Genomic DNA, 11,303 nt, shown 5'->3' with positions numbered 1-11,303 from the left:
GCTTGCCTAGGGCTGTGGTGGAGGATTTCACTTGTTAAGGCCTAGTTTGGAAAGACTAAAGAATTGCACTTTTTAAATTTTTATGAAATATGGGTTGAGTTTAGGTTGAGTTTAAAGTGATGTGTTAGAGAGGTGATGTGACTTAAATAAGATGATGTGACTTAAATAGGATAGTGACTTTTTGACTTTTTATCTTTTTTCAATCATGCCAAACTTGGTCTAAATGTTCTTTATATATATACTAGGGTATGCCCGTGCCTGAAGGCACGGTGAAAATATTACTCCCTCTGTCCCAAAATAATGGTCCCTTTTGGGGAATCCAACTTTTTTTAGTAGTACAATTATTGCACTTTAAAAAAATTGATTTTTCAAAATTACCCTTTTGATAGTACATTTTTTGGGAATATCAATGTCATAATTGTACTTTTTATATTATTTATTAATTTAAAAGAATGGTAAAATAGGAAATTTATATCATTTTTGTACTTGATTTTTAAAGAGAGACTAATATTTTGGGACAATGAAAAATGGAATAAGGGACTAATATTTTGGGGCGGAGGCAGTATTGGAATGAAAATATAATTGGAATGATTTTATGATTTTAAGCACACAATAAAATGTAAGTCCCACAACACAAACATATAATAAAAATCAAACGAAACACGCCAGTCAGTGCTCTGCAATAGAAAAAAATAAACAATAAATTAAGCACACCAGTCAATGCTCAGCAATATAAAGAAAATGCCAAATAATAAATTAAGCACATCAACCAATATTCTATAATACAAAAAAAGGACAAATAACAAATTAAGCAAGCCAATCAGTGCTCCACAATAGAAAAAAAAAATGACAAATTAAGCACACCAGCCGTACGTTGCAATTCAAAAAAAATATATATAAAAAAAATTGTGCAATAAACAATTATTTTAAAAGATTAATACGTACACAATCCAATCCTATATTAAAAGCAACACCCTTCCTGATAAAAATATATATGGAAGCAAAAAATCAAATTCAACCAAAAAAAAAATATGAAGTTTTCTTTACGCTAATTCAATAGCATATTAGGAAGAAAAAAAGACTATAACACCAAGTGAATAATTCAAATGAATATTATATAATATACATCTAAACTTAGTTATAAATTGCACATAGATAAAAGGCTTTACAAAACTAAAATTTACATCGATATGAAACTTTACAAAATCTAGATCGTAGCTAGCATATGTACGCTTTTTACAAAAATAAATATGATCTTCAAACTTGTTCTTTCTTAGAATTCCTAAGAGCGCCTCATCACTTTCCAAAACGTATTTGTTTCAACTTCTATATATCTCCAATGAGAAGTATGCGCGACAATCTAGTAATTTATGAAAATAAAAAAGTTAGTTTGTTAGTAGAAGAAAATCTATATAAATATCAAAACACTTTTAAATTGAAATTACCTTGTTACATCCCTGTCAAAGCAATCTAATTGTATTTATCTTTTTGAGGTCCATATATTTTTTAACCCAATCCTACAAAAGTCAACATATATAGCAAAAAAAATTTAAAATAATAATTTGTAATCAATAGAAACAAATTTGTCAATAAATAAATTGTACCTTTTGACAAAAGTGATTTGATCCATAAGTAACACTATAACAAAATTTCAAGATAAATAATATTTGTAGTAGAATCTAGCTCATCGTTGGGAAGGAAGACACTTGTACGATCAAAAGATGTGCATCTAGATAGGGCCACGTACAGTTGTCCATGACTAAACACTGGTGTGCGCAATAAAAATATATATATTTAGAAAGTTTAAAAAATACGACAATTAAAAAAAATTCTATATAATTAAATTGGGCCTACCTCTCGAACCCGGATGACATTAAGGTCATGCTTATCACGGATGACAACATTAGCATTTCTTTCTTCAAGAAATTGAACCTATAAATACAAAAGAATTAGAGGTAAAAAAAATTAAAAAATATATGCATGTAAGAAAATGAGTAAAAGGAGTCAATATTACAGTTTGACGTAGGTCTCCATCCATCTGTAAAATATAAGAAAATAGCATTTTGTTATAAGGAAATCAGATAAAAAATAATGAAAAGAAAAGAAAATTAACTTAGACTTATAAGAAAGGTCACTTAGCATTTTGTATTTTTTTTTTCAAATAAATTAAAAATAAAACAACTTACGTGACCAAAAATAGTAATGTTGTCCATAATTAGAAGTTAAAGGTCAAGAGTGTCTCAACCTGAAAATGTCTAGTTATGTCAATTTGAAAAAGATAACTGCAAGAAGGCAAAATGAGGTTTAATAATTGCCATAAAAAAAATTAATCGACACAAAATTAATAACCTCCTAACATACTTATAACATACAACCTACTTTAGAGTTTGTATCATTTTTTGATTTTTTGATAAAGACACTAAAAAAATATAAAGAAATATTATTATTCTTAAACAACTTATAACAATTTCAGTAGCAAATCGGATAATAAAATATAAAAATTAATTTCAAAGAGAGGGTTACAATGAAGATGAGAAGAGCAGGTACATAAACAAAATACAAAGGGAAGAATAAGAGGTATGTAAAGTACAAAATAAAAAGTATGCTGGTGCATAATGACACGATATAAATAATATTGAGATCAAAATGTAGTTGAATACAAATGTAATTTATTGAAAAACATACAAAAAACTTAAGACATTGAGAAATATAAAGAAATATTGTTTTTAAAACCCACACTCTGCAATTTTGTTGGTACCACGCGCTCTACAAAGCTCAATTAAAGATAACAACCCCTAAGCACGGGTATATATATTTGTTTCATTATTCATTTGTTACCAAATAATACCCAACCATTTAAAAATTAAAATTAAAAATAAACAATAAACAATAAACAATGCATATCAACCAGTGCTTTGCAATACCAAAAAATTATTAAACACCAAATGAAGCACACCAGCCAGTGCTCTGCAATCTAGAAAAATAGAATTCAAAATATATATAACAAACAATGCACACCAGCCATGGCTCTACAATACCAAAAAACTAAATTTAAAATAAATAGTAAACAATGCACACCAGCCAGTGCTAAGCAATCTAAAAAAAATAAAAATAAAAATTAAATTGACTTCAAGCAAGTGACTCCATACTATTGTGAAGAAATAACAAATAAATAAATAACAACGAACAAAGTAGAGATAACAAATATCACATGAAATAGAATGAACAAAGTAGAGATTAAAATTCCTCAACAATGGTGTATTTGTAGAAATTACCATAGAACTTATCCTAGCTTAGTGTCCTCAGTTGATCTCATTCCACTTGTCTGCAAAATTGAACTGTTGTAATGGTGTATTGATAGTGGACAAACACTATCACACAAGGGTTTCTCTTTTTAATAGATAATGGCATTGTCAAATGAGAAAAAATAACAACGTAAATGAGTAAGCTTAACAAATGTATCAATTGGAAAGCCGATCAGCATGGGTTCATTACCACTGTGTCTTCTCAATTATAGCAATTAATGCTTTCCCTTCAGGAAAACCAACTAAAATCTGAGTGTGAGAGTTTCAATTTCAATTTTGAATATCTCAACTTCTTAACATTCTCTGAGACTAAGAAATAGGAAAAAAAAAAAGAAAAAAAAAAAGGTAGCCCTTCACATAAAAACAGGAGGAAAAAAAAGAAGAAAAGATATCTTGTAATCACAGGAACAAAAGAATATCTTGTAATCCCATACATACAAAAGAGGGAAATGAGCTGAAGTCTCAAGTATAACTAAATATTTAAAGGAAAAAATTTTATTCAAGGGAAGGGCCAAAAAAAAAAACTCTTAGCTTTCATTCATATTTTATTCAAGGGTGTTTTTAGTTATATGCAATTGATAAAATCCATAATCCAGTTGTCCAAACACCTAAAAATCCAAACACGGCTTCTATTAAATATGTTCTAATTTAATATGACCAGATGACCAATTTGCACAAATCAGGCGCCTTGTTTTTATGATTTAGAGCAGTCATATATTGCATCCAAACAATAACCAATCAAAGCACTAACCAAAAAAGAGTTGACACTCAATAAAATCCAAACAAACTATTGGCGACAAAAGCTAAGAGGCAACGCAGACTATTTACGCATAGGAATGCTAAAATCTTGAATAGCAAGGATAACAAACTGTGTATAATACAAATCTATTATGTTTTCCTGTGTATAAAAACATTCACACATGTAATTTTTTTACTATGCAATTTCTTTTTGATATAGCTTGTGAGGTAAGAGGTTTCATCCTAGGTCCAACCATTGATTTTCATTTCAATGACACATTAAGATAGTCCAAACAATTTAAGGATATTTTAGAACAGTTGTCTCGTGTCTCAACGGCACAGCCACGTGTTATTGCATGGCTTAGTAGAGAAGGTAGAACCCATGATTTTTTTGTTAGGTGATAAGGAACAATAGAAGGCATGATGATTTGTGATTGGTTTATGATGTGTCACATGGTGTCCCAAATAGAAAGGACCATTTTTTGATACTTTACGGACCTTTGCTTATAATTAAAAAAAAAAGAAAAGAAAAGAAAAGAAAAGACGATTGATATGAAACATTATAACAAATTTTGCTAAAAGCTTAATTATAGTACACTTACAATCTTATGTTAATAAATATTAGATAAATGTAAAAAAAATTAATAATGTCATCAAAGTTTAAATAAAAATAAAAATTTTATCCTTCAAAGTTTATTTTAGTACTTTTAAACAATAAATACAAAATTAATTGACCAAATTGCACTTTCTAGAACCAGTTAAAACCCACCACCCCAATAGCCACCACTACCAATTTCTATGTCTCACATGCATTTTTTCAAACGCCTTATATGCATTGGCTGGCATATTTTGTCTGATTTTTATTATATGTTTCCGTGTTGTGGGACTTACATTTTATTGTTTGTTTAAAATCATAAAATCATTCCAATTACATTTTCATTCCAATAATATTTTCATCATGCCTTCAAGCACGGGCATACCCTAGTAATAACTGATCAAAAGAACATATTACACAGTGTAGCTCTCAACCATTTCATCAAACACAGTTTCTCTCAAAATCAATCATAAAACAACAAAGGAAAAAAGGTGAAAGGATAATTGTCAAGTGAGTTATGTGTAATTTGCCCATACAATTTTATTTTCTTTATTTTGAGATTGTTTTCTTTGACTTGGTTTGTGTCATTGGAGTTAAAGAAGGAAAAGAGGATTGGTAAGTGATCACTGTCAACTTTCATGGTTCATAAGGTTGGTCCAATTTCTTTATTTCTAAAAATTACTTGGCTATTTGTAATATTTGTATTATACACAAGAATAACATAATAGATTCCTAAACATGTATCAATCTCAAAGCGTACCTCTTCAATTCCATGTCCAAACACCTAAAAATCCAAACATTGATAAGGGGTAACATGATTTTTTTAAACTTACAATCTTATGTTAATCAATATTAGATAAATGCAAACAAATTAATAATGTCGTCAAAGTTTAAATAAAAATAAAAATTTTATCCTTTAAAGTTTATTTTAGTACTTTTAAACAATAAAAAAAAAATTAATTGACCAAATTACACCTTCCAGAACCAATTAAAACGCACCACCCCAATAGCCACCACTACCAATTTCAATCTCTCACATGCATTTTTTCAAACACCTTATATGCATTGGCTAGCATATTTCATCTGATTTTTATTATATGTTTCCGTGTTGTGGGACTTATATTTTATTGTTTGTTTAAAATCATAAAATCATTCCAATTACATTTTCATTCCAATAATATTTTCATCGTGCCTTCAAGCACGGGCATACCCTAGTAATAACTGATCAAAAGAACATATTACACAGTGTAACTCTCAACCATTTCATCAAACATAGTTTCTTTCAAAATCAATCATAAAACAACAAAGGAAAAAAGGTGAAAGGATAATTGTCAAGTGAGGTATGTGTAATTTGCCCATACAATTTTATTTTCTTTCTTTTGAGATTGTTTTCTTTGACTTGGTTTGTGTCATTGGGGTTAAAGAAGGAAAGTAGGATTGGTAAGTGATTGTTGTCAACTGTCATGGTTGATAAGGTTGGTCCAATTTCTTTATTTCAAAAAATTATTTGGCTATTTGTAATATTTGTATTATACACAGGAAAAATATAATAGATTCCTAAACATGTATCAATCTCAAAGCGTAACTCTTCAATTCCATGTTCAAACACCTAAAAATCCAAACATTGATAAGGGACAACATGATTTTTTTAAACTTACAATCTTATGTTAATCAATATTAGTTAAATGCAAAAAAATTAATAATGTCGTCAAAGTTTAAATAAAAATAAAAATTTTATCCTTTAAAGTTTATTTTAGTACTTTTAAACAATAAATAAAAAATCAATTGACCAAATTACACCTTCCAGAACCAATTAAAACCCACCACCCCAATAGCCACCACTATCAATTTCTATCTCTCATATGCATTTTTTCAAACACCTTATATGCATTGTTAATATACCATTCAATCCAGATCTAAATATGTAACAAATGATTGGGACCTGAGAGATTTGCTGTTTATAGAGCTACCAAATCAAATGAAACATGACTACTTACTTGAGCATCTCCGCAAAGCTCATAGCCTCGTCAATTCCAGGAATTGCATTTGCTAGATTGGACAAAAAACCATCCATTCCATCTGTGCCAAGAGCCTCTTCATTCTCCATGGATGGATCTACCTCCTATAGGAACCAAACAAACTATAAAAAATTAGGCTACATGACATCAAACCAGAGTATCAAAATTCATAAGATCAAAATCGAATCAAAGTCTAGGTAACTGGATAATTATTAGGTATTTGATGAAGCATCACATGGCCAAGAATCATAACAACCCTGTGATCCAATATTCTCAGAAACTCAGATACAACTTTAGGTAAGGAATAAATCCAGAGAATGTCATGTGAACTTAATTCATAAACAGAGTAAACAATGGTTGAATTCCACAAACTTTTTTCTTTTTCTTTTTTTTTTTATATATATTTTCTAATCGGGTATCCCGATAAACCTAATTCATAAACAGAGTAAAGAATGGTTGAACTCCATAACTTTTTATTATTTATAAACAGAGTAAAGAATGGTTAGACAATGCATTTAGATCTACCAATTTCTGGTTTGCTCTCTTGCTGGAAATATACCATGATGGGTCAAATATATCAGATTCTTCATTTAGATTCTTCATTTTGCAGTGGCTCCATTCATTCGGTCGTCGTTGCCACTATTGATGAAGATTGGGATGGCGGAGAGAGAGAGAGGGAGGAAGAGAGAAGACGAAGAGGGTAATAGGGGGTTCGGGGTTGTGTCTCCAGCAATTGTTGGGCTCCAATAGGAATTGAAGAAGAGCATGGGAATGGGCTCCCATGGAGAGAGAGAGAGAGAGAGAGAGAGGGGTCTGTTCAAATTTTGAAATTTGGAAGAGAGAGACAAATTTTGAGAGGAGAGGAGTAGGTGTGAGAGATACATTTTGAGATATTTTGAAACTTACATTTTGCACCATTAGATCTTGATAGTAATTGATCTCAACCATTAAAATATTCAAATAGAACAAATGAGAGTGAGACATTTTCAGCCATTGGATTGAATCAATCTAATGGTCCATATGTTGACACATATACATTTTTGTATACATTTTCAAAAATCATCTTCCTTTATTATATATATATATATATATATAATTATTAATCAAAACAATTTTTGAAAGTAAAAGAATATCTAAAATTTTATTGTATCACTATTTATCTTTTTCTCCTCTTTTTTTGCAGTGATAAATCTCATATTGACTATAAACAATTATGGTTATTGAAATTGTAACGAGTACATTTATTTTATTTTTGTAGTATATTGTGTATTTTTTTTTCAAAAAAAAGAAAGTATTATATGATTTGATTAGTAGTGTAAAGAGACTGGTGTAATTTTTTGAAATCAGTGGGGTGCATGCACTGCAATTTTTTAAAATTTTAAGAGATGGAATTGTAATTCACCCTATTAATTATTAATTAAATAATTTTTTCTTGGGAGCAGTTTGAAACTTTGAAGCAGTCTACTTTCGATAGCATTGCTCATACAAAAATGATTACTTAGTCTAGTACTAGCAGTAGCACGGCGCCTCCCATGGAGTTGAATTGAATGTTTGACTTTGGTGCTGCTGCGGCCTCGCCTCTCCTCTCCTCTCCTCTCTTCTCCGAAGAATTAGAATTAGAATTAGAATTAGAACTAGAACTAGAACTAGAATTAGAACTGTAACTGTAACTCACTGATTGATTGAAGAGGAGGAGGATTCCGACCATCCATACGACGCACTGCAGAGCGCTGCTGCTCTGACCGCCTGCTTAGCTGAGCTGAGATCCATCCGACCAGGCGATAGCAAGACAGAGACGTATACATACATACATACATACATACATACATACATACTTAGGTGAGGTCAAATTCCACAACCAATTCACTTTTAAATTCTTCCCTAAATTTATATTCATTCTCTTCATTCATTCCATCGAGCTCTTCTTGATCATCGTCATCATTAGAATAGCATGGCATGAGAAAACCAAGGAAAGAGAATGAATCGCAGGGTTCTTTCTTTGAGATTTCATCTTTGTATGTCTTGTTTGAATACGTGTGTATTGGCTGCCGCCCTTTTATTACTTTTTAGAGGTCGGAGGATTGAATGGCTTTTCGGATTGCAGTACTGCAGTGCAGCGATCTCAAAGTTCAAACACTGGATTTGACTTCTGCGTTTATGGTGTTCATCTAAATATATATATATATATATATATACATATTTATGTCATGTACTATGTATAGATTAAATATAGAATTTATATGAATCAATTTCAAGTCTAAAATTTTTCCAAGCCTCAAGACATTTGATTCCCTATACCTCTTTTGGAGCTGAAATATTTCCTTATCATTTTGATTCCCAATTTTCTTTTTTAATAAACAAATGATAATAGGACTTTACAATTTACCAAAAATTATACGAGTTTTCGAGTAATGCTATGCAAACATAATTTCTGTTCAGAAATTTCACACAGAATGTCATGTGATTTTTTATGGTCTTTTTATTTTCAACCGAAACACTCATCATTATGGTTCATAATTATAAGCACGCCACTATCACATGATTCTAGATGTATTTTGTATATAAATTCTATTTGTAAAAAATCATTTTCTGTCTAACTGTAATCAACAGTGCAATGGTGACTCTAGATACTTGAACAAGAAGTTCTTATAAATTCTAAGGATCAAATTGTGATCTCCAATATATTGATTACCTAGTTGAAACATATGTGCATATGTAATAATATATTATCATGGAAATCCTATCATTCATGTGTCTGACCCTTTCGTAATACTAATATACCATCCATGTTATGTGCAGTGCAGCACAAGGCCAAGGTTCAACCTTTGTCTAAATGGGGTGCATTTCTTCCAAAATTTTAAGTAAATCAATGAGTTTTCGTAAGGAGATGAGACAAAGCTTGCAGAGGACAACAGATGGCATTCTTGGGCTAGAAGAAATATTCACCACTGGTAATGGCAGCGATCAATTCCCTGATTTTATTTCTACTGCTTAAACAATAATCAACAATCTCCTAACAGGAAGTTCCATTTTGCCATTAAAACACAGGCCCCAAACCAACTCTTCATTACCCTTCAAATAAACATGAGACCATCAATACATGGGAGTTGATTGCAGGGCTTGAAGAAGAACAAGAAGTGCAGCATGCAAATCATTTGCTGCTACCATGCCCAGGAGTAGAAAAACTTGATATCTATGAAGCTAATCGATCTCAAAGCTGTCACTGGTCGCCAGAGAATGAAATGTCCCCTCGAGTTCCCAGGGATGACGAGTTTACTGAAGAGGAGTTTAAATGGGGGAGTAAGGGTGTTGCACGCGCTAGAAGCTTTCACACAGTAGAGGAATATGATGCAATGATAGAAAATATTCAGCTGGTCAGGAAACAGGTGGAAGAGTTTGGTGATTATAAGCATGATTCAGCAACCGAAATGCAACATTCTAAATGTTCCTCCAAGAAATCTCAACGTGTTGATGATTACTACTGCTCTAATATCCATGAATCTACACAATCATCTGAAGAATCAATCAGAGAGAATTCCATGACTGACAAGACTAGAAATCCCTTAACTTCAGGACCAGGAACTAAACAAGTGCTACCAAGTCTTAACAGTTCCACCTTAATTGAGAAATCAAAAACTTTTGAGGAAGTTGCACATGAAGGAAACATCTCTGAGAAAGGCCTGAAAAGAAAAGCCATTGCGCAAAGCCTAAAATCACTCCAAACCCCGTCCACCATTGACTTCCCTAATGTTGCAAGTCTCAGGGAATGGCTTCAAATGGGGGAAAAGTGTACTCCCCTGGAGCTTGTCACACCTAAATTTGGCAGCTATAACGTACCCATGGCTGGGTCAGATAAAGAATGCAGGGAGGACTCCATCTTTGACCCAGAGCTGGTGGCTGCATTCGAAGAGTGTATGATACAATTGGCAGTAGAAGAAGAAATGGTTCTTAAACAAATTGAACAGGTTCTGGAGGAAGAACACACTAATGATACAGAAGCAGAAGAGGAAAGTTCATCCAACACTCATTTGGATCTCCACTTAGGGTGATGATGCAGAGAAGAATGAGAATATTGTCGGCTATTCTCCAAACACTACCTTCAGTTTTAGAGGAAGACTTTTTATACAAACACTGGGAAATACGCACACATAACGGGGAGAAAAAGAGACAGGGTCAAACACAGACGGAACTAAAATGCTTTTCTTCCTTCAATTGGTTGTTAGGATTAGTGAAATGTAACGAAATTGTACCCAACAATAGGAAAAGAATTGGGAAAATCTTTATTTTGTCCCTTATCATTTTGCTCCCTGGACTATCATGGAATATCATGGAAGAGATCAATATAGAGGGATAAAATACCATTTTACTTAAAGTAAAATAAATAGTTAGCATCTTTGATAAATACTTGTCAAATCAAAATTCAAAATACTAATTTTCCCAAAATTCTGGGGAGAATTGCCTTTGCTCTACCATGCATTTGACCTTCCATGTGGTACTCGGTACTGTGGTATTGTGGGATTGATTTGGTAAGATCTTTTGTAGAAAAGAAGGAAAAAAATAGCAACTTAAGGATGCATTAACGTTAATGTTCTACACTGGGTCAAAAACATGAGCATACATGATGCCATGACTCGAATTCGTCCCTAA

At 31.7% G+C, this 11,303-nt stretch overlaps 1 protein-coding gene and 1 long non-coding RNA gene across 4 annotated transcripts; one reads left to right on the top strand and one right to left on the bottom strand.

The window, feature by feature from the left end:
* Positions 1 to 350: 350 nt before the first annotated feature.
* LOC114323184 (uncharacterized) lies at positions 351 to 6,482 on the bottom strand. Its single transcript, XR_014340904.1, has 4 exons — positions 3,276 to 6,482; positions 2,015 to 2,038; positions 1,855 to 1,932; positions 351 to 1,766 (listed from the first exon to the last, which is right to left on the bottom strand). It is a non-coding gene; the product is annotated as an uncharacterized LOC114323184 (long non-coding RNA).
* A 1,582-nt stretch (positions 6,483 to 8,064) lies between these two features.
* On the top strand, positions 8,065 to 11,038 carry LOC114295424 (uncharacterized). Of its 3 annotated transcripts, none has more exons than XM_028239643.2 (3): positions 8,065 to 8,495; positions 9,456 to 9,607; positions 9,705 to 11,038. In XM_028239643.2, the coding sequence occupies exons 2-3, from the start codon at positions 9,490 to 9,492 to the stop codon at positions 10,703 to 10,705; spliced, it is 1,119 nt and encodes a 372-aa protein (XP_028095444.2). In that variant the 5' UTR covers positions 8,065 to 8,495; positions 9,456 to 9,489; the 3' UTR covers positions 10,706 to 11,038. The 3 variants fall into 3 exon arrangements, with proteins under 3 accessions (XP_028095444.2, XP_028095447.2, XP_082744609.1); XM_028239646.2 differs by having other exon boundaries at positions 8,091 to 8,495; positions 9,461 to 9,607; XM_082888483.1 differs by lacking the exon at positions 8,065 to 8,495 and adding an exon at positions 8,573 to 8,816.
* The last annotated feature ends 265 nt before the right edge of the window (positions 11,039 to 11,303 follow it).

Source organism: Camellia sinensis, chromosome 9 (assembly GCF_055761805.1).
Source record: "Camellia sinensis isolate YWXY chromosome 9, ASM5576180v1, whole genome shotgun sequence".
NCBI classification, from domain to species: Eukaryota; Viridiplantae; Streptophyta; class Magnoliopsida; order Ericales; family Theaceae; genus Camellia; species Camellia sinensis.
This window is presented reverse-complemented; position numbering and strand designations above follow the sequence as displayed.

Excerpts from the sequence above, each read along its gene's own strand:
- LOC114295424 (XM_028239643.2), top strand. The coding sequence starts at position 9,490 with ATGGGGTGCATTTCTTCCAAAATTTTAAGTAAATCAATGAGTTTTCGT. Across the intron at positions 9,608-9,704 it reads AGAAGAAATATTCACCACTG|GCCCCAAACCAACTCTTCAT; the intron begins GTAATGGCAGCG and ends ATTAAAACACAG.